Below are 25,769 nucleotides of genomic sequence, written 5' to 3'. Positions count from 1 at the left end.
TCCCCAAGTTGACAGATCTCTTCTGATTTAAGATTCCGCATATTGTCAGATAGAACCTGATTTTTTTTTCTCCATAAGCTGGCAAGGGGCATCTTTGACTTGTCCTGGAGACAAGAGTTGTGATTTGCAGAACGTATCGATAGAAATGAAGAGCTCAGCTGGGTGACTAGATCCCCACCCACGTCACACCCCTCCCAAAAGTGTTCTTTTGAGGTCTCGTTCCCATTTGATGATAATGGCTCCAGATGTCTTAGAAACTAGCAACGGATTTCAGTAAATACTTCTGCCTCTTTCCACTTTTAACCGTTAAAAGGATCTTCCTTCTGTGGATCTGTTTTTCTAGACCATCCTTGGAGAAACGCAGGAGGAGGATGATGAGATCCTTCCAAGGAAAGACTATGAGGTGAGATTCTTAGATGCTTCTTGGGTGACCGCAGAAACAAGTGACCTTGTCACTTCAGACCAAGGCATTAGGATTCCACCCAGAGATGCTCTTGACCTTCTCTCTGAGGGAGTGAGTGGGTAAGAGGTAACTTCCCTTTGGGAAAGGGTCTGTTCAACAAACCCTTTTTTCACCTGAAGCCCAAAACAGTGTCTGGGTGTGTCTCCGTGGTTTCACAGATGTCTGGCACCTTAAGGTGGATAAAGTACGTGTTTGCCATGGAACTATTTGCTTTTACCATAGAGACCCAGAGTCAAAGCCACTGATAGAGTGTGCTCATAACAGGTGTGGGCCGGCGGACCTTGCTTCTCTTCTGAGAGAACTTCGTTTTCAGATGATTGTTTTGTGTGCAAGCAGCTTCCTCTTTGAAATGTTCTTGATTATAGTTCCCACTTTCAAGTATGGGACTCCTAGAGAGAGTGTGTGTTTAGTAAGGCCAACGCTGCTGGCGTGAAACTTAACATGGGTGTCTTTTTAGCATTTAATCAGCTCATGATGACATTTCTGTGACTTCTGAAAAGACAAAAACAAGCTGTGGTTGTGATAGAGAATTCTTAAACTGTTTACAAAAAGAAGCCAGAGAAAAACTCACAACCCCACTCATTAATAGATGACTAATAAACCTTTCTCAATATCCTTTTCCATGCTTGCATACATGCTTTTTTTAGTAACAAAAGTGAGATTTTATTAAATACACTGTTTTAACGTGCTTTCCCCCTGCTTTTTTTTTGTATTTTTTTGTACAACCATTTTTGTATCACTAGATACTTTTCTATAATATCTTTTAAAGTAGGGGAATAGTATTTTATTGTGCCACAGTTTATTTCATCTGACTATTCTATATGATGAACTGCACAGTCATGACCATGCTTTTGTGTTCATCCTTAATTTCTTCCTTAGGATTGATTCCAAGAAGTGGAATTAATCATGTATGTTGAATGCTTTTGTTTTTAATGTAGACTTTAAAAATTCAGTATTCTAGAGCAATAACATACCCAGACTAATTTTCTTTTTTATGTTTCATCTTTTGCTGTAGAATTTAGTGTAACTATTACAATTTGTAGTGTAGCATGGAATTTTTTTAAAACTTTTGTTATAGAAAATTTCAAACATGTGCACAAATGGACAGAATAGTCTATTGGAACCCCCCGTATTCCTCACACAGCTTCAGCAGTCATTCAGCTCATGCCCAGCCTTGTTTCATCTATGCTCCTGGCAACTTCCCCCTTCTCATGTTATTTTGAAGGAAATTCTATACATCACATCATTTCACCCATAAATAAACAATGTGCATCTGCAGAGGATAGGGACTTTTTTTTAGCATAACAATACCAACTAAGAAATTAACAATAATTCCTTGATATCAAATATCCAGTGTTCACATTTTCTGATTGTCTTATAAATGTGATGTGTGCAGTCACGCATTGCTTAATGATGGGGATACATTCTGAGAAGTGCCTCGTCAGGAGATTTTGTTGTTGTGCAGCTACAGAGTGTCCTTACACAAACCTAGATGGTATAGCCTACGGTACGCCTAGGCTATGTGGTGTTAATCTTATAGGACTGTGGTCGTATATGCAGTCCGTCTTAGCTGAAACATCATTATACAGCACATGACTGTATTTTTTTTAATAGTTTGTTTGAATTAAGTTCCAACTAAGGTCCTCACTTTGCATTTATTTGATATGTCGTTTAAATCTCTTTTAATCTGAAGGTTCCTCCTTCATCATCTTTTTTTTCCTTGCAATTTACTTGACATGGTGATTTCAGAATTTGCCAATTACAACACCACGCTAGTTTAATATGCTACTCTGATGGGAGTATTTTTAATGAATCTCAAACTATCCACTGATGTATTTGCTCATATTTCTTGGATATTTGTTTGCTTGTACATAGTTGAGAGGTTTTTGAGATTAGTACGGATAAGCTCCATACTGTGCTGTCACCGTGACTCCCTCATTGAACCCGGTGATGTCACCCTGACTGTGTAACCACGGCTGACGCTCTCGTAGCCTCCATCCTCCGTCCTACTCCTGCAAGATCACCGTGGCTTCCCTGCTCCGTTGACCCTACTGTTCTCAAGCCTTCTTCACTCCTTTCACTAAGTCATTCTTATATTTATAATGCATTTACTTCCCGTTGATATGCGTATTGATGTAAATCTTATGGGTTAATATCCTTGCATGTGAGTCATTAATACTTCTCAGTTAACCATCTTTGTGTATAAGCTTCTTGAAAGTGTTTGCTTTGTGTAAGAGCAAATTCAGCTAGGCACTTTCTCAGAAAAATCTGCTCAGATTTTATTTATTAGGGATCAACTAGAAAACCCTTCTGCTGAAAATCTTTCTAAAGTGTGCTCCTTCTTCTTGCCTTTTTAAGAGTTCATTGCACATCCTTGACTCTTTCTTTGATAAGTTGGGAGTCTTTCAAGATGTTAGAATCCCCTTTCAACATCCATTCTCATTATAGGTGGTTTGAATAATAATAACTCCCTATCTGGAAAGGGCCCTTACCAAACAGTGACGTTTCCAGGTCACAGAGTCTGTATTGCTCTTTTGAGTTAGGAAGAGGCGGCCCCCCTCCCACCCCCCGAGAGCAGAGGATAGAATGAAAGGCCTCCCCCTATGGCCATAGCAATGCCCCTAGCTCACAGCCCATTGAAGGTGCTTTTTGTGTGCATGCTAAGGTGCCCTTCCTGGTTGAATTTGGGCTGCATTTCAGCCCCTGCTTGCCCCCATGGCCAGGTGTCTTTTTGCTCATAACCATGGGCAGCAGCCCTGCAGGACACCTATACAAATTTTATTTTTTTAAAAAGAGTTATTAGACCCCCAAACCAAAGAGCAACATATACAGCAGAAATAAAAGGTAGTTAGTCATAGCAAAGGAGAAGTAGCAATATCTGGTTTCAATAACAGATCATAGAGTCCATTGGTACATATTTACAACTAATTATTTAAAAAAATATTTAAAAAAGGAAAATCTGATTGACGTTCTGGTGCTGCAGTTGTCCCTAAATGTCCCTTTTCACAGCTTTATTGAGTTATAATCTACATTCTATACAATTTATCCGTTTAAAGTGTACCATGCAATGGTTTTTAGTATATTTATAGCATTGTACAACCATCTCCAAATCGATTTTAGAACATTTTCATCACCCAAAAAGAAACCGCATGCTCATTAGCAGTCACTGCACTTTCCCCTTGCTCCTGACCCTAGTCAACCATTAATCTCCTTTCTGTCTCTGTAGATTTGCCTATTCTGGACATCTAAAAACCTTTTAAATATTTGTTGAGTCATAGTACTAATAAACAAAACCATCAAGCAAATAGTTGACCAGTAATTTCTATACATATTTGGTATGAAGGATATTCATGTTTTTCAACATTTTTGTGTGTGTGTGAGGAAGATTGGCTCAGAGCTAACATCCGTTGCCAATCTTCCTCTATTTGCTTGAGGAAGATTGGCCCTGAGCTAACATCTATGCCATTCTTCCTCTATTTTGTATGTGGGACGCCACCACAGCATGGCTTGATGAGTGGTGTGTAGGTCCAGCCCGGGATCCAGACCCATGACCCCCAGGCTGCTGAAGCAGAGCACACAAACTTAACCACTACCCCACCGGGCTGGTCCCTTGACATTTTTATGTATGTAAAATAAATGTATGTATGTACTTAATTGTTCATGGATGAGTCTAATTTCCCAGCAGAAATATTTTTTACTGATTGTGGCCTTTTGTTTTGCAATCAGAAAAAAAATAATTTTTTCAAATATAAAAACTACACCGTGTTTGCTATGAGAATTTCAAGCAACACCCAGATGTGAACACCTCCTAAAACACCACCTGAAAGAGAACCACTCTTAGCAGTTTTCCCAGATGTTTTGCATTGTATGCAGACATACAAATAATCTCAATTTTGTTTAATCAAAATGGGATCATATTATATATTTTATTCTGCAGCTGGCTTTATTTATTGATTTCTTTTGCATCTTACTTTTTTGACTTAATAATTTTCACACATTTTTCACATTTTTCTGTGTAGATCTATCATAATTATTTTTATGCCACATAGTCTTCCATATTTGGAGGTAGGATAATTGATTTAATCAGTCACCTGTTGATACTCCAGGACCCTTGTAAAAATAGCATTTGGACTTTGGATAGTGGTATAGATGGAATCACTTATCACATTTGCACTTGTGTTTGCTAACTGTTAACTCTTGCCTGGGAGTCTGGCCACCGGGCCAGTGTCCCGCTTGTCCACGAGCTGACACGCAGGTAGCAACAGGCTGTAGGCAGGAGAGAGCACACAGCAGACCACCTTCCTGTGTTGCCAGACTGCTGCTTCTCTTACCAGACACAGAAATAAAATTATTTCCTTTGAATTGTTTCTCGAAATGTCTCTGGCACACCTGCAGATTGTTTGCAGCATAGCTGTGTTCTGTGAAGCATAGTATAAGGAGCACTGGCGTGGATGTAGTTTTAGGAGCTGGGCTGAATCTGTGCCTCTCCCTAACATAAACTGGAAGTTGTTTTCGAGCAGTCTCCATAGGAGCTTGTCTCGTGACCACCCTCTTTTTCATAGAAGCTAACCACAGAAGATACTTGGAATGAATTGACTTTCTAAGTTAGTTTGGTTCTGGTTAATTGAAGCTTTTATTCATCTAATGGAGTAAGTTGGGTCCTACCGGGGATAGCCGAAGGTCTTTTAATGTTTTGCAGAAACAGGATGTTTAAAAACATGTAATTTAAAACTTGTCCCAAAGCATGAAGTGTGAGCCTAAAGCGGTGCTGCCGAAAGGTTGATGTACGAACAAAACAGCGCAGATGCTGGTGCTCAGGCCTGCGGGTTGGAGAGCCTGCGTCTCCACCAGGTCCCTCTCGGGTGCTGCAGCTGCTACTACTCTGCCCGGCCACACTTCGAGGAGCAGCAGCCGGGAGTTTTCTCTCTTTCTAGGTTTTAGTAAATCTCCCTATCTGGTTGTGATGTTTTTTACTCACCTGTCTCTCTTTCAGAGTTTGGATTATGATCGCTGTATCAATGACCCTTACCTGGAAGTTTTGGAGACCATGGATAATAAGGTGAGTCCCTTATTGATTTCTTGGGACCGACTAAGTCTTAAGGCAGCTTTTATTTTTCTCTGTTCTAAATACTCTAGTACATATCCTTGTAACCCATGGCCTTTTAACCCCTTTCATGAAATATCAACATTTATCCCTTCGACCTTCCCCCTGCCAGCAGAGTACCCAGTGTCAGGGCACATGGCCTGGCCCCTTAGAGGTCATCATTCTTGCGTTGTACAGCACCTACTGTCCCAGCCATCATCTTCACCAGGCTTGCTGTCCGAGGGGAGTTCAGCCTAAAACTGGTTGGTCAGGATATGTTCCTACCCTGCTGCCAACATAACACTGTACCAAACTGACTCATTCTTTTCCTTTGTGAACAGAAAGGCCGCAGGTATGAGGCAGTGAAGTGGATGGTGGTGTTTGGCATTGGAGTCTGCACTGGGCTGGTGAGTAGGTGGGGCATGGGGAGATGGCGGGCCAAGGGGTGGGAGGGTCAGAGGGCAAGCTCCAGCCTGGCAAATAAGTTGTTTGTCATTATAACAGACTGCTTTTTCTTTTTTTCTTTTTAAAATTTAAGAATCCTGACACTGTTTTTCCTACTTCACTTGCTTTTGCTTTATGAGATTGAACGTGAGCCGTGAACTGTGGTGCTCTTTACGGCACTCAAAGGCTTGGTCAAGACCTGTGTCTTATGATACGGTGTGGTCCCATCAGGCAGATACGTAGTGGGGAGACTACGTACTGGATCTGGAGGTCGCTCAGTAGGGAGAAAGCAAAGGAATGGGAACAGAGCTGTGAACATCGCCCGTGAGCACAGCGTGCCAGTAAACAGGACACTGTAGATCTCAGTGGGTTTATTGTGCTCTCTGGGGCTTCTTCCCTGCGCATTGCTCATTCTGTCTAGAAGGTAAAGCCAGCAGTCGTGGGTAGAAGAATATGCCTGAATGCACAGGGGTCAGCACGTTCACAGATGAATCACAGACAAGAAAAGATGATGAAACGTGAGCACAAGGTCTGGTCCATAACTGCTGACTTACACAGTTAAACCTGGAGAAGAGAAGCTGGAAAAGTTAGCAGAGAGGCAAGATGATGCATGTCATGTCTGATTTTCCATCAATATGCTGTTAGATGAGGGGGATCTCTCAGTCCATTGGGGCTGCCGTAACAAAAATACCATAGCCTGGGGGGCTTAAGCAACAGACATTTATTTCTCACAGTTCTGGAGGCCAGGAAGTTCAAGATCAAGGTGCCAACAGACTTGTGTCTGGTAAGGGCCCGCTTCTTGGTTCATAGATGACTGCCTTTTCACTGTGTCTTCACATGGCGAAAGGGGGCAGGAGGGCCTCTGGGGCCTCTTTTATAAGAGCCCTAATCCTATTCTTGAGGGCTCTACCCTCATGACCGAATCACCTCCCCAAGGCCCCGCCTCCTAACACCATCACCTTGGGGGTTAGAATTTCAACATACAAATTTTAGGGGGACACAAACATTCAGTCCATACCAGGGGTTGTATATGTTCCTAAGCAGCAGCCTGTTTAGCGCTCTTCTCTAGAATTGACCACAAGTCTCACACTTAACTCTGCATGACGTACCTATAAAATGTAAACAAGTATTTAATGTGATCTAGCCACAAAGGCCGACCACAATTTTTATTTTCATGGCACTTGTCAGATTTTTACTGTGGTCAATTCAGAGTTCAAGGAACATCCTACTGGTTAAGACTAATATTATTAAATCCTCTTTGATTAACATTCTGATGGATACCATTGTAGGGGGGAACCTGGGTTGATTTAATCATTTTATTGAAATTTCAGAGTATCTGTTTGCTATACAGCCGTGTGTCACTTAGTGATAGGCATGTGTTCTGAGAAATGCGTCATTAGGCGATTTCGTTGTTGTGCAAAGATCATAAAGTGTACTAACACAAACCTAGATGGTATAGCCCACTGCACAACTAGGCTCTATGGTCCTAATCTCATGGGACCACTGTCATATATGTGGTCCGTCCTTGACTGAACTGTTGTTACGTGGCACGTGACTGAATATGTTTCTGGTTGTAAATTTCCCTGTAATAAGCATAGGCATTAGTTGTTAGTCTTTCTGCTACCTTTCTATCAAACTCCTGTGAACTGCCATTTATCAATACTCGCAACCTTACCTGGCACCTTCCTGCTTTTATAACACAACAGCTAGCTCTTCTTTCTCCTGGCTCTCTTATCCTTTGATCTGTCACCACTTAATTGCTTCAACATCTAAAAGCCTCTGGGCATTGGCTTGAGGGGAGGCCAGAGTTAAAGGCATGAAGCCTTTGATCCTGAATCCACAAAATCTTAAGTCTTTCCAGTTCTCCTTTGTGCCCCAAGCAAGGATTTCTGAGAGTGGAATAATGGAACAGGAGTGGTTTTCTCTTATTTACCAGGGTAATCATTGGCTGTAAGATGGTTATAAATCAAGATAGTGACTTATAAAGTATAAAATGCTAATAACAAGCATGCAGAAGCCTACACACCTAAGTGCATGTTGTCTTTCAAAGCGCTGTCCTAAGCTGTGTGCTGACCCGCCTGAGCCTCCCTGAAGACATTGTCTGAGTTCCTTTGAAGCTGCCCTGGGAAAGCGCTGAGCGGTTCCTCACACAGCTCCATATTGTTCCTGTCTGATCACAGATGGTCTTCCTTGGTGTCACACCTTTTTCTGCATCTTTTTCCCTCTTTGTTTTACTTTCCTTCACTCAGCTGTACCGCATGCCTTCGTTCTTTGGATGGGCGGTGGGGCCAGGCTGGAGGGGGACCTTCGGGAGGGAGAGTCAGAGTGACTAACCATCACGCGTTACCTGTTGGTAACACGGGTGCGAGTGACCAGCCAGTACCGGCAGTGGGGCAGTCGATGCTGTGGAGGGATGTGCCTGTAACACGGTGGGGACGAGCCATGTGACGCTCACTCGCTCTTCACAGGTGGGTCTCTTCGTGGACTTCTTCGTGCGCCTCTTCACCCAGCTCAAGTTTGGAGTGGTGCAGACATGTATCCTTTCCACGGTTCTTGGTGTTCCCGGACGTCAGCCGTCACTGACTTTGCTTTCTGGCCTAGAAATGAGTTTAACGGTAGACGTGATCTTTGAAGACCTATTTATTAGCCTTTTGGCTTTAAGGTTTTTAATTATCACTGAAGGACACAAAAGGAAGTCTTTATTAAATAGAGACTCACATTCATGGCTGGTAAAGACTCAAATATCATAAAGATGCCTATTCTCCCCAATCTATAAGTTCTGTGTAGTTCCAGTCAAAATTCCAATAGAATTTTTTGTGGAACTTGAAAGTTCTCTTCCTAAATTTGTATGGAAGACTAAAAGGCCAAAAGTAGTCAAGGCAGTTTTGAACAACAAACAGAAGGACTTGCTCTACTAGATGTCAAGACTTATATAATTGAAGATATAGTCATTGAAACTGTCCTGTCGGTGTAGGAATACCGAGTTAGACCAACGGAGAATAAGAGGGAAGCAGAAACTGGCCCGTGCAGATGTGGAAGTATGGTGAATGACAGAGTTAGTGTTATAAATCGGGGAGGAAGAGATGAATATTTAATAAGAGATGTTGGGACATTGGTTTCCATCTGGAAAAATATAAAACTAGATTCCTAGTTTGTATGATAAATTAATTCCAGATGGAGTGAAGATGTAAATAGGCAAAACCAAACTTTAAGAGATTGTATCATGTCAAGAGTAGGGAATAATTTCCTAAAACTCCAGAAGGCATGAAGTGAAAGGGAAAAAATTAATAAACTCGACCACATCAAAGTATTCTGTTTATACAAACAAACAAAAAACCCCAAACAGCAACAATGAGACACTGTAAACAAAGTGGAAAACAGTCCACAGCCTTAGAGAGGTGGTTCACTATGCATTTAAGAGACAGATCATTAGTATCCAGAATCCAGGAGGAGCTGCAGCTCGATAAGGAAAAAGCCCAAACACCCCAGTAGGAAAGGGAGCAAAGGAAGTGAGGAGGCAAGTCTCAGAAGAGGAAAATGGCCAATCAATAATCCTGTGGAGAAGCTGCTCTCACCGCTAACCAGGGAGCACAGCTCCATCCAGAGGAAGGCGCCCCTCCTCTGACTCGAGCTCTCCTCCCCTAGGTGTGCACCTTGGGCACCTTCGGAGATGTTCGCTGCAGCCCCGTGCTTGCGAACAGCTGAAATCACACCAAATGGGAGGGGGAGAACTTGCAGTGTGTTCACGTGGTAGAATTTTCACAGAAGTGAAAATGAATGAGCCAAAGAGCTGGGCGTGTCAACATGGGTAATTCTCAAAAAGTTAATACTGAGGGAGCGAAAAAAGGAAGTTGCAGAATATACATAAAGTACAATACCATTATTTTAATTTTAGAAACATAGAACAATATGGATACATTTGAAAATATTCAGGGAAGGATGCACAGTAATTTCAGATTAGTGGTTTCTCCCAGGAGAGAGAGGGGGCAATATAAAGGGTGTTTTTAAAAAAATGTTATCTAGTGTTTCAATTTTTAAAAAATGTCTGGAGCAGATATGGCATAATGTTGAGTTTTGTTAAAGCCAAAACTTTAACAAAAATGGGGGGACAGATGTTGGTTACCTTCTGTAATGTTTGAAGTATTTCATAATTTGAAAATGGTTCCTAATGTAGAAGACATCTCAGGCAATTTTTTTTTTTTTTTTTGAGGAAGATTAGCCCTGAGCTAGCATCTGCCGCCAGTCCTCCTCTTTTTGCTGAGGAAGGCTGGCCCTGAGCTCACATCCATCCCCATCTTCCTCTACTTTATATGTGGGATGCCTACCACAGCATGGCTTGTCAAGTGGTGCCATGTCCGCAGCCAGGAGCCGAAGCGGGGAACCCGGGCCACCGAAGCAGAACGTGTGCGCTTAACCGCTGTGCCCCTGGGCTGGCCCCTCAGGCAGTTTTTAAAAGAATGATGTATAGAGAACAGGAAGATGCGCGGTAAGGTCACGTTTTAGGAGAAGCTGCACCATCTCACGTGGCTGCAGGACCTCCCCAGCTGGCGAGCGGGTTCCCTTAACCCTGTGTGTGCAGCGGTGGAGGAGTGCAGCCAGAAAGGCTGCCTCGCCCTGTCACTCCTCGAACTTTTGGGTTTCAACTTGACCTTTGTCTTCTTCGCGAGCCTTCTGGTCCTCATCGAGGTGAGGTGGTGTGGGCGTTGCCTTTTTGTTTGCGAGGTTTTGCGTTCCTGCCCTCATTTTCTCCATCTCCATTTCTGGAATGTCGGGAAACTGAGTTAGACTTAGAACATAGATTCCTGCAGAAAGTGGCCTCTTGCTCTCTTAGAGGTGTTTCTGAAAGTTCAGATTTCGGCCTCCGGTGAGATTGAGGAGGGAAAATCCAGATTAGGAAGGTGGTTCTCAACCTTGGCGGCACATTAGAATCACCTGGGGAACTTTACAAATGACTTTAAGTAACTCTAAAATCCTTTAAACTTTAATACTTTAAAGTAACTTTAAAAATGACTGATACTCAGCTCAGACCAATGAGATCAGGACCTCCGGAAGTGATTGTTGAGAGGCCCTCCAGGTGATGCTGAGTCACCGGAAACTTACCGGAGATGCAACTCTGCCGGGTCCCCCCACCCAGCCCCCCTACTGAGTCAGAAACCCAGCGTGGGGCCCGGCCTCTGCTTTAATGGGCCCACCAGCTGCTGCTGCTAATGAAGGAGGTCGGTTTGCCTCCTTGAGCGAGGTTGTTGAGGATAAGCCATAGAACCGATGGATTTTGAGTTTATGGCCCGCCCGCTCTCCCCCGTCAGCCAGTGGCAGCAGGCTCTGGGATCCCCGAGATCAAATGCTACCTGAATGGGGTGAAGGTGCCCGGGATCGTCCGTCTCCGGACCCTGCTCTGCAAAGTCTTTGGGGTGCTGTTCAGTGTGGCTGGAGGTAAGGAGGGTCTTTCTGACTTCTAGCCTTCAAATAGTCAAGGGGCAAGGGGGCAGGAAGCATTATGTATGTAAGTTAGGCAGATTCTATTTGAAGGGCTCACCCTCAAACAGATCTCTGCACTTTCTGTTGATGGGTTCTTTTTTAAGTGCAGACACTGTTAGTAAGTTACCATTCAGATATATCTGACAAACACACTGTTTCCTTTTGCAATAGAACGACCATCTAGTTGGGTTGTGGAGTTGGCTTTTAGCAAAGTCGCAAACTTTTTGTGTAAACGGCCAGATAGTAAATATGTTAGGCTTTGTGCACCAAGAGGCAAAATGGAGGCTATTATGTAGGTACTTAAACTTAGGTAAGCATTTAAAAGCGTATCTGTGTGAGAATGTGAAAGCCGGTAGCTCTCCGGTGGAACAAAGACAGGCAGGGAGCTCTAGTTTGCTGACCCCTGATTGAGAGATTAAAGAGTGTTTTCTCTTAATTTGATGGGAATTGGACTCACTCTTTCTCTTATAAGGTCGTATGACGACCCCTGGTTTATAGTTGTCAAGGGAAAGATCTGTGCAGATCTCCTGACCACAGACCGTTCTGTGCTGACAGTCTCCCCCTTTTCCACCCGTTCCCAGGGCTCTTTGTGGGGAAGGAAGGCCCCATGATCCACAGTGGAGCCGTGGTGGGAGCTGGCCTCCCTCAGGTAAGGGGTGATGGGCGGGGTGGGTGCCGCCCTCAGAGTGGGCCTGCTCGCAGGGATGGCCGTGGTTGAATTTGGAAAAACTCCCTTGGGAGCACCCTTACGTGGCTTTGGAATCTGAAGTCAGTTTGGTTTGAAAACTATGTGGTCTGTCTCCCAGGAGAGCGGATTACTGGTTTCACCGAGGCCCCGCAGAGTCCCAGGAGCAGAAATGGGCTGTAGAGAAAGTCTGTTCAAATGAAAGTCACCTGAGGCTCCCCCAGCCATTGCCGAACACCCACACGTGCGGAGGCTTGGGGGAGCAGCTCAGTGCTGCCAGGTCCCGAGAGGCCGGAAGCCTTGGCTGAGGCGGTTTCCCGCACAGGTGTGCGCGGATTCCATTTGAAGCAGCACAGGAATAACAGCTCCTTTCATTAAGAGCTGTCTGGGCCAGACTCTGTTCCGGCTTCTTTCTTTAAAGGCACCCCACGGGTTTAGCAGTCCTCACCATCCTCATTCTCAGGCGAGGAAACTGAGGTTTCGAGAGGTGAAGGAGCTAGCTCCGGGCTCCGCAGCTCCCGTCCTTATGGGCTATCCCAGACTCCCAGGCTGCAAGCTGGACGACTCTCCATTCCTTGTGAGGCATCACTTGTAGGTGGTTCCCTCTCGTGTTCAGAGGGGAGGGAGTTACCGTGAGGGAGCTGTGGATGCAAAGGAGAGAAGACTCTCTCGTCCAGAGCCCATTTTTGATCTCTCTCTCACTACCGCGTCATCTTCACGTCAAGCACCAGGCCTCACAGAAGTCACCTGAGAGGTGAGGGAGGCCACGCAAGGACTGGGCAGCAGCATGAGAGTTTGTTGGACAGATTGGAAGGTGATGCTCCAGGCCCTTCCTTACTGCCACCCCCTGAGCAGAGCTGACTGTCTTCACAGCTTTCAGTTCCTCCAACCCCTCGCTCAGCTATTTCCCCTTTTGCTTTCTGACTTGTTGACTCTGTACAAAATGCAAATTCTGAAGCTCCTAGTAATTTCGGAGCAGGAAAAGAAGTTCCTCCCGAAAGTGACTTCTTTTTTCCCAGGTTGTTATTCTGGACTCTTCCTTCCGCAGCACACCTGCCCAGGTGCGCTCCAGCCCAGGGACTCCTCCGGGGCTGTGGATCCCTGCGCATTTCGTCCCTATGGACCACACTCGGACTTTGTTTTCTCTTGTTCCAGTTTCAGAGCATCTCCTTACGGAAGATCCAGTTTAACTTCCCCTATTTCCGAAGTGACAGGTATGGAAATGTTAGGAATTGGGTTTTTTTCCAAAAAACAAACTGTTCCTTTATTGCCACTCAGACCCGATACTTGCTCTTAGTGTCCTGTGCTAGGCAGGCTGCACGCGAAACCCAACTGTCGGAAAGGTGGTGGGCTTTGAATTGTTCTTCTGAAAATAACAAGCCCAGGGGCCAAGCTGTCATCATGACTTCTGTTTTCCCATGACATAAGGCCTAGAAGCATCTCAGGCAATGAAGAAGACAGTCCAAGATTAAAAACACGACCAAGAAAGGCCACAGGCATATTATCAAGAATGTATTTTGTATTCCAAAGCGATTTGCTCGGTCATCCGCCTTTTTGGGTTGGAAGGTGCTCTTCTGAGTACTTTTCACCACGTGGGATTTGTGTGGCTGACTGTCCCGCACCCTTGCAAGGGGCCCAGGGTCAGAGTGCTGGTCCACCTTCTCGTCTTGGTATTTCTGCAAGTCATCGTTACCTACACCTCCGCATGTCACTAGCCTTTTGACGTTTTCTCTGATGCTGTGGCTTTCTGGAAGGAAGATCTGGTGAGAATGTGGCTCAGTAGTAACTACCAGAAATGTCCCATCCTCCTGAGCCAGGCCTGAGGTTCTGTGTTCAGAGTAGGCTGACGTCAGGGAACTGTCCACCTGGAGGAAATCCGACTGGGGAGAGCGGTTGGCTCTTAGGGGAACTGTGTTTGCTGCCGAGTGGGCCTCCCCAGAGACTGGCCCTTCATAAGCCCTGACTTCGTGGGTTGTGAGGTGGCATGTTGGTGGATAAGGAAGTGGAAAACTGCCTCACAGCCTTGGGTAAACCGTCTCTCTCTCCTCGCCTCAGAGACAAGCGGGATTTTGTATCAGCCGGGGCGGCTGCCGGAGTCGCCGCAGCTTTCGGGGCTCCCATTGGGGGCACCCTGTTCAGTCTGGAGGAGGGCTCGTCCTTCTGGAACCAAGGACTCACGTGGAAAGTGGTGAGGACCTTTCATGAAAACCTCCGCCTAAGCGTAACCACACCCCCAGAGTTTAAATTGGACACGTCTCCCCCACTGCATTTACTTGTTTGATGAGACGGGGAGGGTTGACTTCACTGGAAATTCCTTTTCTCTAGACACCCATAAACTCCAAACTATGGGCTTTTCTATACTTTTCATATTAATGCCCTCCTCGTCCCCAAATCAAACTGCCGTCATCCTCTCTTGAACCAGCTGACGTGAAAACATGAAACTGGCTGTGGTCATCAGAGCTGAGCCCGGTCTCTTCCTCAGCACAGCGTGCTGTTCCTCCTGGGCTTACTGTTCCCCTTTGGCACAGGATGGTCCGTAATGGGCTCTGAATGAATACGCTCCCACAGTAGGCTGTGGGTGAAAACTTCTTATGGCCTGATTGACAGTTCTTCACACCTGAGGGGTATTTACTGCAGTGGCTACCAGATCCTGTCTCCAGACCGAGGGTTTGCAGGTTTCTGTCTAGAGCAGTAGGATTCACGAGGATGTGTCAGAGAAAGTAGGACTTGTCCTTGTTGAATGTTCTTGTTTTTGTCACCTCTCCCCCAGCTCTTTTGTTCCATGTCTGCCACCTTCACCCTCAACTTCTTTCGTTCTGGGATTCAGTTTGGAAGTTGGGGTTCCTTCCAGCTCCCTGGATTGCTGAACTTCGGCGAGTTTAAGGTATGTTTTGTCCTTTCCCCCAGAATTTCTTTCTTGAGCCACGAAAATCGCTCTTAAGTGAAGTACCAGAGAGAAGGGATCGGACGGGTAGGTATGGCTTCCGGGGGCCCCTGTGCCCACGAGTCTCCTGCGCATGCCCCTGCTCGGTGCGGGCAGGCTTCCAGCACTGCCTCTGCTCTTGTTCCTGTCTTCTCCGCTTCTGTCTCTTCCTGTTCTCATGGGCACTATGATTTTTCTCTCTCCCTCCCCTGCCCCTTCTCTCAGTGCTCTGACTCTGATAAAAAATGTCATCTCTGGACAGCTATGGATTTGGGTTTCTTCGTCGTGATGGGGGTCATTGGGGGCCTCCTGGGAGCCACATTCAACTGTCTGAACAAGAGGCTTGCAAAGTACCGTATGCGAAACGTGCACCCGAAACCTAAGCTCGTCAGGTACCTGTGCAGTCGCCTCCCCCCACCCTGCCGAGGCTCCCTGAGCTTCGTGTGGACCAGGCCATCTCTCCCGAGGAAGGCGATTACGTGAACAGACCCTGCTTCCCACACCAGCTTGGATTTCTCATCTAAGACCGAGAATGTCGATGGGGTCATAGATCTACTCGATTTGTCAGACAGGCCAAAAGGCTGAGTCTGAGCTTAATTTATATCAGAGTTGCTGGTTGACTCCCAGCCTCTCTTGACTTGCCACTAGGACACGTTACCAAGTCCAAAGGGTCAACGAGACTCTCTTACCCCAGGGACCTAAAATGGAAGGCCATTTTGTTCCTCGGAGAGAGATGATGTGGACGCACGCCCGTGTTACTGGCTACCCACTTTTTACGTACAATCTGCTGGAATGCAGCAAGTCACTGACAGATTCTGCACGTGTGCTGACTGACTAGGGGCTGCTGTGCATGCTCTCTGGGGACGTGAGGGTTGGGGGTAGGCAGCGTCGTGTTTTTGAGTTCCTAAGACCGAGGCTTCTTTTCGTCACATAGTAACAGCTGTGCTTCGCCTCCTAGAGTCTTAGAGAGCCTCCTGGTGTCTCTGGTAACCACCGTGGTGGTGTTTGTGGCCTCGATGGTGTTAGGAGAGTGCCGACAGATATCTTCTTCGAGTCAAATCGGTAACGACTCGTCCCAGCTCCAGGTAACCCCAGTGCGCCTGCTGCCTTTGCCCTACGCCCACAGAGAAGAGTCCAGAAATGTATGGCTTGCCTCTGTTTGGAGCTAATGCACGTGTCGGGTTCCTTGTTCCACACCTGTGTCAGCTTGCTGAGAGACAGAGGAGGGTGTAGTCGCCTTTTCACCCAAGAGGATGTGTGCCCTCTGCCGTTTTCATTGTGCGCACGGTCCTGGCCGTCACAAAGGCGAGCTCTTCTCTCTCTCTCTCTCTGTTGAGCAAAATTGACTGGAATCAGAAGCTCAGGAAGCAGACCCCAGTTTGCTCTTCCGCCTCTCCACGCCTGAAAGGAGCCCCCAGCCTCACCCGGTGCTGCGGGAGTCCCCTGTAGGCGGGAGGAGGGAATGTCTGCCTCGGGCGAGCGGCAGTCCTGCCTCTTCTCGGCGTCTGTGGTTCTTACTGGGTGTAGGTCATTTCCTGGCACGTGTCCTTCTTGCATTTCTCCTTTTTCCTTCTTAGGAGTATGTGGTCTTTTCCAGAACCTTTCTCTGAAAGAGGAGGGTCAGTGAGGTAGGCGTTGGCAGCGACTTTACCCGGTGTTTTTGGTCCAGTGCAGAGGGTCTGAGCTGTAGGCTGTGGGCGTCCGGGTGTGTGGTTCTGGACTCTGGGTGAGCTTGGGGAGTGTTCTCTAGGTGCCTTGTCTTGCTGTTGCCCCTGCGCAGCCACTGGAATCCCTCAGTGCCCCTTGGGGGCCTTCATCTTGGGTGGCCGCCTCTTCAGTGTCCCCAGGAGCAGTCCAGAACAGCTAGAACATTTTAGATCAGGAGTCGGCAAACTGTGGCCCTTGGCGATTGCCTGAGTTTGTGTGGCCCCCAAGCTAAGAGTGACTTCTACATTTTTAAAGAGTTGGAAAAAAATGAAGAAGAAATATGCAACAGAGCCTGCAAAGTCTGTAGTGTTTACTCTGGCTCTTTACAGAAGACATTTGCTGACCCCTGTCACTGGTGATTCCCAAGGCCACTTTACTGCCAGACGAGTATTTTCCAAAATGTGTTTTAGGAACAGTGATATATATGATTCACAAACAGATGGAGAGGATTCTGTGGTCAAATGGCTTAGCCAGAATTGAATATATTTCTTTAATACAGGACTTCCCAGGGCCTTTGAAATTCCGCTAATCGTTATGAGTGTTTGGAATGTTTATTGTGTGCCAGACATTCCACTAAGCACTTTACATACATAATCGCCTCAATTCTTACCACTGTCATGTCAGCTGCTGTTATTATCCCCATTTTGCAGATGAGAAAACTGAGGGAGAATGAGGTCCTGACCCAGATCACTCAGCTAGTGATATGTGGCATGAGGGGGTGTCGTTCCCATTTTATAGATGAGGAAACTGAAGGCTCACAGAATGGGATATGTTTCCCAAGGTACCTAGAGAGTGGCAGTCAACTCTGATTATGGAGCCTGTGCTCCGCTTTTAGCCGACGCTCTGATTTCCTGTATGTGCTATGATACCTCTCAATGCGTTTGACTGCAGGGCACCTTCCAGGGAGCCCTCGGGATGGGTGTTCCTCCAGACATTTTGTGGGAAACATTGCATGTTGACTGTTACGCTGTTGTCTCGGCTTGTCCACCATTAATTGTTCTGCACGTGTTACTCCTGTGCCAGCTCCTCTCTGCCGGGTTCTGCCAGTTGGGGGCGCTGTCCTGTTTCCTCCGGCAGCCTTCATCCAGCTGCACGGGCAGGCAGGTTCACAGGGCAGGATTATACAAACCCATCACCTGGTATTGTTGCAGGGTCCACACAAGGGTGTCTGCGGCATCGTCGATAGGGCTGAATCCAGGACAAATCCATAGCCTTAGTGAACTTCGTAATAACACTGTATCGTGTGCCCGGTGATAGGTGTGAAGTCACCCCCTGTACTATTGGCCCATCAACCGGGAAACAAGAACTGTCCTGCTCCAAAGCCCTTGCCCTCTCGTGAGTCCTGCACTACCAGGATCTCATCTCCCCCCCCAAAACGGTAGAGAGAATGGGAGGTCTGAAGTGTGGAAAAATAATCTCATCTTTTCCCGTTTGGGTTTGTTCGGCCAGGCGGGGCTCAGGGGAGGCGGCCAGGGCACTGTGTCTGCCTCGGGCTCACGCGGAAGTGCCTTTTCTTCAGCAGATTGAGGGCAGAGGCATCTTCTATTTGGAACCACAGCTAAGGCATTAGGTCTAGCGGGACCCTGGACTCTCCTCCGCAAACACCTGTCAGCTCCCGGCCCCGGGTCTGTCACCTGCCTCGTCCTCCCACGGTCCATGGGGCTCTCAGGCCAGGCTTCCAGCAGCATCGCTTACAGAATGAGCGCTGGGAGAGGAGGCAGAGCCAAGTCCGTGGTGAATCACAGTTGTAGTTACATTTTCATTATGAGTGTGGGTGAGCAGGGGCCGTCGTCCTGCCTCTGTCATTCTCAAAATGCAAGGAACACAACAGCACAGTTGACTCCTCTTGGGTGTAGATCTGTTATTTGCTCCTGTTCAGTGAATGGTCAAGCTCGCAAGCCAGACTTCTTCAGCCTAGCTGGAGACAGCCCGCTTGAAGCCTCAAGTACCTTGGTCAGGTGTACTGACTTTTTGATCCCTGCGTCTTAGGCCACATCAGAAGACGTGAATTCAAGTATCAAGACCTTTTTTTGTCCCAATGAGACCTACAATGACATGGCCACACTCTTCTTCAATCCCCAGGAGTCTGCCATCCTTCAGCTTTTCCACCAGGATGGTGAGTATCTGCACCAACCCATTCCTGGGTGATTTGGTTTGTTTCCAGGGAACAAATGATTATTCCTCCGCCCCTTCTCTTGGCCCTCAGACCCAGCCAGGCTTGCCCTTAATTATGAGCAAGAACAGGACTTTTCCTTTGTAATAGCAACCCAGACAAGATTAGAGTTTCTCCTCCAGTGTTGGGGTACGGAAGGACCTTGCAGGAACCGAGGCGGTCTGCTGGGCCTCGGCGGGCCTCCAATAGGAGTAGTGGGGCTCAGGTTGCCTCTTGCCTTGCAGGTACTTTCAGCCCCATCACTTTGGCCTTATTCTTCGTCCTCTATTTCTTGCTGGCATGTTGGACTTATGGCATTTCTGTTCCAAGTGGCCTTTTTGTGCCTTCCCTTCTGTGTGGAGCTGCTTTTGGACGTTTGGTTGCCAATGTCCTCAAAAGGTACAGTGTGTGTGTGTGCACAGGCGTCACATGCACGTGTGTGTGCTGAGTGTTCACACGTGTTCGTAATGCAGAAGTGTGTGAACCATAACTCCTACCCCATCCCTCTCAGTATGGTTCTAAGCCATGTTCTCGGTTTCTTTCTCCACCAGCTACATTGGATTAGGCCACATCTACTCGGGGACCTTCGCCCTGATTGGTGCCGCGGCTTTCTTGGGTGGCGTCGTCCGTATGACCATCAGTCTCACCGTCATCCTGATTGAGTCAACCAACGAGATCACTTATGGGCTTCCCATTATGATCACCCTGATGGTGAGCAGTCCCCTCTAGGCCTCTTCTGGGTTCAGGGCCACGTTCTCACCACAACAGCCTCTTTTCAAGTCTTTGTTTTGTGTTTCAGGTGGCCAAATGGACAGGGGACTTTTTCAGTAAGGGCATTTATGATATCCACGTGGGCCTGCGAGGAGTGCCGCTCCTGGAGTGGGAGACAGAGGTGGAGATGGACAAGTGAGGCGCGATTTCTCTTCATGTCTTAGTTTCAGGATTTATAAACTCAGGGGCCCGAGGAATGTTTGCATTAGAGTAGGAAGCGGTAGAGATTCTTGGGTTGGAAGGAGGCAGACCGCTCAGTAACAGTAAGAAGGTTCTTCCAACAGCAAGCATGTTCATTTCCGAGCATGTTTGGGAACATTGAGCAGCTGTGGCTGGGAGTTGGGGCAGGGAGTTGGCAGGGGGACAGGATGGCAGCCGAGGGGGCAGGGCCGCCTCCTGGTTTTGTTTGGCTGCTGTGGCATTCAGATGAGATATGAAGTGAGGTCTCTGGACAGAGTCTGCTGTGGTTGAATGTTTAAACTAATGGTCTGCTCGGCCCTGAGTGAGAACTGGCTGCCTGGTGTGAGCCTAACGTGCATCGTTCCGTAAGCAGTGATTCTCCCGGGCATGAGTACCCCATTGTCCGTCAGCCCACAGGCAGTCTGGGCCTCTGTGCCTGTATCAGGCAAGGCCCTTAGAGTCCAGTGTGGGGTCAGCAAACTTCTGCCAAGGGGCAGAGAGTAAGTATTTCCAGTTTTGCAGGCCATGTGGTCTCTGTCCCAACTCTTCAGCTCTGCTATTGTCATGCAGAAGCCACCATAGACAGGACGTAAACGAGTGAGCGTGGCCGGGTTTGACCTGTGGGTTACAGTTGCCATCCCTGGTCTAAAGGGGCACCCAACACTTTTTTTACTTCTCGTGATACAATTAGCTATTCCATGGTGACACGTGGGATGTGCCATGGAGTGCTGAGGAGGGGGTGGCCCATCCCCTGGGCAAGCGGATGGGGTTTGTGGTGAGGGAAGATTTTGTATTGAGCCAAGGGATGAGTAAAGGCCTGTCAGTTTGACAAAGCAGGGAAGTGTGTTCCAGGCGTGGGGAGGGGCCTGTGCAAAGGGGTGGAAGTACAAAGGACTGTATGTGTTTGAGGAGCTTCTGGAGACAGTTCGGAAGAGGGGCCCTGCGTGGTCCAGGCAGTGCAGGAGACCCTGTGCAGCCCCGTCACGGCTTGCTCCAGGATACTGGGGGCTGTATCATGAGGCTGGACGGCTTCCCTCCCTCCGCCAGACTGAGAGCCAGCGACATCATGGAGCCCAACCTGACCTACGTCTACCCGCACACCCGCATCCAGTCTCTGGTCAGCATCCTGCGCACCACGGTCCACCACGCCTTCCCGGTGGTCACGGAGAACCGGGGCAATGAGAAGGAGTTCATGAAGGGCAACCAGCTCATCAGCAACAACATCAAATTCAAGGTAAAGAGAGTAGTCAAGAGGAAAGGCAAGCGAGAGCCAAGTGGTCCTTGAGGTGCACAGTGGTCTGGTGCCGGCAGGCCCTGTGAATGGGGTGGCCCAGCTGGCTCTTAGGGAAACCAGCACTCTTCATATGTGATATGTGATAGCGAGTGTGGACTTGGTGAGACCATCGAGATGTGTGCCATTCTCACCCTGTAAGCCCGTGGACAGATTTTTTAAAATCAGCGGTTTCGGAATTCGTTATTTACAGTGTGCAAGTTGTATCAGGGAGGGTTCTAGAGTTGCCAATGACAGAAATGGACTTTGGCCTACTTAAGAAGGAAAAAGAAGTCAGTCGGAAGCCGCAGGACTGGCAGGAAAGCTGAGGAACCAGAAACGGTGCGCTCTGGGCATGCAGGCGGCTGACGGGCACTCCTTAGGGTACCAGGAGGCCTTGGCTCTGGCCACACTCGGTCCTTGGGTTGCTCCTGATTTGAAATCCAGACAGAGAGAGTCCCATTGTCTCATTCGAGTCATGTGCCCACCCCTTGGCTTTAGGGGCTGGGGGCACGTAGACTGATAGTCCCACCGAGACGTGACATAGGGGAGGTGTTGTTCCCCACTGGAGGATTGGGATGCTGGTGCCCAATCAAAGGGGTAGGGGTGTTGGGCCAGCAAAGCCTGCAGGGTCTGCAGGGTCTCTGAATCACAAGCCCCGAGCCACTGCGAAGATTTTGCCGTTCCTCTGTCGGCATGTGCGGCTTTTGACCCTCACCGTCACATCTTTACGCTAAGTAGCTGCTGTGTGGGTGTGCCCGCGTGAGGCCATCCATGGCCTCCCTGGTAGAGGCCTCTGTCATCGTCGCCCCCTCCCCATCCACAGAAGTCCAGCATCCTCACCCGAGCCGGCGAGCAGCGCAGACGGAGCCAGTCCATGAAGTCCTACCCGTCGAGCGAACTGCGGAACATGTGCGATGAGCACGTCACCTCCGAGGACCCGGCCGAGAAGGAGGACCTCCTGCAGCAGATGCTCGAGCGGAGGTGAGAGCATGGCTCCTCCCACCGCGCAGGCGCCAGCTGCCTGCAGGGTTCGGGGTGGGTCAGCCCTTTGCTCGATGCTGTAGGCAGCTCCTGAGTGTCTCGGGAATTTGGGGAGTGGGTCGGGGACGCGGACGAGAAGCCGTCCTGCTGAGGGTGTACTAGGCAGCGTCTGGTTTTTGTGTAACAGATACACTCCCTACCCCAACCTATACCCTGACCAGTCCCCAAGTGAAGACTGGACCATGGAGGAGCGCTTCCGCCCTCTGACCTTCCACGGCCTCATCCTTCGGTCGCAGCTGGTCACGCTGCTCGTCCGAGGAGTTTGTTATTCTGAAAGTCAGTCGGTAAGCCTCTCTTCCCGTGCCGGGCGTCTGGGGAGCACAGGGGTAGGAACACGTGCCCTGTGCTTCAGAGAGCGGGAGGTCGCACTTGGTGAGTCCTGCCCACCGGCTTCGTCGAGTGGCATGTGCAGCCCCGGGTTCCCTCTGCCGCTGTCGGCGTCTGTCCTGGTGACGCAGAGCAGGGGTGTCTCTCCCTCGGTCTCTCTCCACTTAGTCTCTGCACAAGTGTCCTGGCCTGGCAGCTTTAAATACAGTTTCTACGCTTTAATTTCTCGTCTGAATGAGCTTTCTTGCGTGTGTTATCAAAAGAAATACCATTCTTCCTATTAATTCCCCTGTAGTTTTCTTTTTGTCTTTCATTTGATTTTTGTAGAGATGAACCAGGGTGGGTGGGGCGTGTTGTTCAAAGCAGTCCCTATGGCGACCTGGGACCCACCCACCCTCACACTCCTCATCGCTTTAGATGGAGCCTGAGAAAGTTGCCCAGAGACCTGGCTTCCAGACTGACTCTCCTGGTTAGGTCTTGCCTATGGGAGGCCAGCCTGAGGTCACTCTTCATCCGAGTGGCCTGCAGAAGAGCAGCTAACATGGGGGGTGGACAACAGGGCCACAGGTGGGGTGGCTGGTGATTGGGGGTGTGGCCTGTGGGGAGGACCAGCCTGGCTGGAGTGGAGATGGAGTTGGAGGAGTGAAGTGGGCCTGGTTGCAGAGGGCCGTGCTAGAAGGCTGGAGAGCAGCGGGGGCTGCCTGGTGAGGCGCTGGGAGTCGGTGCTGCTTGGCAGGCGGTGGGCAGGGAAAACTGTGTGCAGAGAGGAGTTGAGGGGAGAAGGATTGGGGTGGAGCAGGACCAGCACCTGCGGCGGCTGTGCCCGGCCTGAGAGCTGGTGGTGGCCCAGGTGCCCAGTGAGCGTCAGCAGCAGTGAGAGCAGAGGGAAAATCCAGGGGACTCCGAGGGGAGGAAGAGGAGCCAAGCCCCCGCGTGAGTGTCTGTGGCCGCTGTGTCCACTCGCCGCAGCTGGTGGCTTCAGACAACAGAAATTATTCTTCTGCCGTTTTCGAGGCCAGAGGACAAAGTCCAGGTGTCGGCAGGGCCGTCTCTCTCTGGAGGCTCCGGGGAGGGTCCAAGTTTGTGGTGGTCGCCAGCAGTTCTGGCGTCCTGACTGGAGACACATCGCTCCAATCTGCCCCCTCGTCACGTCACAGACCTGCTCCCTGTGTGTCCTCCCCTCCTTTGATAAGGACACCGGTCATGGGATTTAGAGCCCACCCTGACCTAACAGGACCTTATCTCAACTTGGTTACACTTGCAAAGACCCTATTTCCAATAAGGTCCCCTTCGCAGGTATGAGGGGTTAGGATTGCTGTCTTTTCAAGGGACACAAGTCCACCCACATGGCTACTGTTAGCGAGCACGTTTCTCATTTAAACTGCAGAATGACCCATTTCCATTTCACAGATGAAGAAAGGGAAGTTCAGAGAGCTTAGACTTTCCCAGGGTGACCCAGCTGGGAACTGGCCGAGAACTCACTTGGGATCACCATGTCTCCCTCCAAAGCAGTTGTTCTGGCCCCCGCTGTGCGCCGCCTCACTCTTGGTGGGGCCGTGTCTGGGCAGGTAGACACAAGGGAGAGGGGGCCCTGATGTGACCTGCCAGTTGCCGAGCTCGGTGCAAGGACAGTTCTTGGTTGGGATTGCAGAGTGCCAGTCAGCCACGCCTCTCCTACGCCGAGATGGCCGAGGATTACCCGCGGTACCCTGACATCCACGACCTGGACCTGACGCTGCTGAACCCGCGGATGATTGTGGTGAGAAGGGCTATCTTTTTGGGACGGGGCCCCAGGAAAGGAGGCCAACGGCCCGCCCTGCGTGGACTGCTGCTCATCTCCCGTTTGCGTCTCATCCTGGTTAGGGCGAAACTGTCCACTGGTAACTTGTCCCTTCTCTGCAGGATGTCACGCCATATATGAACCCTTCGCCCTTCACCGTTTCACCGAACACCCACGTCTCCCAGGTGTTTAACCTGTTCAGAACGATGGGCCTGCGGCACCTGCCTGTGGTCAACGCGGTGGGAGAGGTGAGTCTGAGGTCGGGGAGGAGGGCCTGCAGCTGCGCCTGCCTCCGCTGTCCATCCACCCCATCTGGAAGGGATCCTCTAACCACAACGCCGTTTGTGAGTCGTGGCTTCTCAGCCCAGAGGGGGCCTCAGAGTCTCGCAGGGAGGGTTCTCAGACTGAAAGCTGCTCTGCTGCTCTCCCAACCGGCAGTGAGGGCAGAGGGTGGGCGGGTGGGGCTGGTGTGCCCTGGAAAACCTTTTCCCTTTGCCTCCTGCCATTCTGCTGCTGTCTCCCGCGGGGCCAGCAGAGGGCTCCAGGCTTGCAGTGGCCTCCCGCCTGCGGCTGGGCGGGCTCCCGCGGGCGCTCTGTCCTGAAACCGGTCCCTCCCTGGGGCGAGGGAGCCTGCTCTGTGTTCCTTTGTCCCCGCCTGTTACGGGATTTCTAACATTAAAGGAGAGAATTTCAAGGAAAATGCTTGGAGAGTTTTAAAAGATACAATACCTAGTAATTATTGCTGCAGACTTTTCCATTTTTTCTTCTTAGAACTTCATTTTTTCTTATTACACAAATATTATTTGATTGTAGAAAAATAAGAAAATACAGATAAGCAAAAACAAACAAAAAGAAAAACCAAGCCCTTATCTCTACAGAGGTAGTAACCACGTTAACTTTTCAAGGTATGTCCTTTCAGTCTTGTTTCTCCAGATCTAGAAATGGAGATTTTATATATCAAGTTTTACTGAAAATGTTATCACTATTTATACTGCTCAGTACTTAATTTCTCACTTAATCTATAGGCAATGACTTCCCATGGTGGGAAACATTCGATTATAAGGTTTTAGTGGCTCGATAGCATCCTGTGGTGTGTCTGCTATTGTGGAAGGTCCAGTTGAATTTCCCTGTGGTGGGCACGCCTGTGAGGCCTCTGCTGTGTGGTGCCGGGCTGCCCTCCGGAACGCGAGCCCTCTCTGAAGGACACGTCCTGCAGCAGGACGCCGCGGAGCACAGCTGGTTCCCACACGACTTGGCTGCCGTGCGTCAGTCTGTGTTCCTGGAAACACGGCTGCACTGACAGTTCTCCCTTAGTTTGCAGTGTGGGGTACCCACGTCAGTGACAAAGGTGAGTCACTGCCATGATTGTGAAAAATGACCTTTTAGGAAAAACAACCGTTTCTCCACACTCGCCCACTCTACTTCCTCACCGGATGTGTGGGGGTTCTCCCCACCCCCAGCC

At 48.9% G+C, this 25,769-nt stretch overlaps 1 protein-coding gene across 4 annotated transcripts in view; it reads left to right on the top strand.

Annotated features, from left to right (window-relative positions):
• CLCN6 (chloride voltage-gated channel 6) overlaps positions 1-25,769 on the top strand; it is a 31,430-nt gene that overhangs the window by 681 nt on the left and 4,980 nt on the right. Inside the window, exons 2-22 of one of the 4 annotated variants that reach the window (XM_046660589.1) lie at positions 344-403; positions 5,457-5,522; positions 5,888-5,953; positions 8,459-8,525; positions 10,570-10,676; positions 11,297-11,423; positions 12,050-12,117; positions 13,309-13,367; positions 14,209-14,341; positions 14,924-15,037; positions 15,302-15,468; positions 16,035-16,161; positions 18,773-18,899; positions 19,181-19,334; positions 19,487-19,646; positions 19,735-19,841; positions 20,934-21,120; positions 21,983-22,140; positions 22,328-22,484; positions 24,179-24,286; positions 24,430-24,555. In XM_046660589.1, the coding sequence (XP_046516545.1) occupies positions 344-403; positions 5,457-5,522; positions 5,888-5,953; positions 8,459-8,525; positions 10,570-10,676; positions 11,297-11,423; positions 12,050-12,117; positions 13,309-13,367; positions 14,209-14,341; positions 14,924-15,037; positions 15,302-15,468; positions 16,035-16,161; positions 18,773-18,899; positions 19,181-19,334; positions 19,487-19,646; positions 19,735-19,841; positions 20,934-21,120; positions 21,983-22,140; positions 22,328-22,484; positions 24,179-24,286; positions 24,430-24,555 (2,445 nt within the window). Of the gene's footprint in view, positions 1-343; positions 404-5,456; positions 5,523-5,887; positions 5,954-8,458; positions 8,526-10,569; positions 10,677-11,296; positions 11,424-12,049; positions 12,118-13,308; positions 13,368-14,208; positions 14,342-14,923; positions 15,038-15,301; positions 15,469-16,034; positions 16,162-18,772; positions 18,900-19,180; positions 19,335-19,486; positions 19,647-19,734; positions 19,842-20,933; positions 21,121-21,982; positions 22,141-22,327; positions 22,485-24,178; positions 24,287-24,429; positions 25,733-25,769 lie in introns of those variants that run through there. The other 3 variants (XM_046660588.1, XR_006888560.1, XM_046660590.1) reach the window with 3 other exon arrangements.

The sequence above is a fragment of the Equus quagga genome, chromosome 5, assembly GCF_021613505.1.
Source record: "Equus quagga isolate Etosha38 chromosome 5, UCLA_HA_Equagga_1.0, whole genome shotgun sequence".
Classification (NCBI taxonomy): domain Eukaryota; kingdom Metazoa; phylum Chordata; class Mammalia; order Perissodactyla; family Equidae; genus Equus; species Equus quagga.
This window is presented reverse-complemented; position numbering and strand designations above follow the sequence as displayed.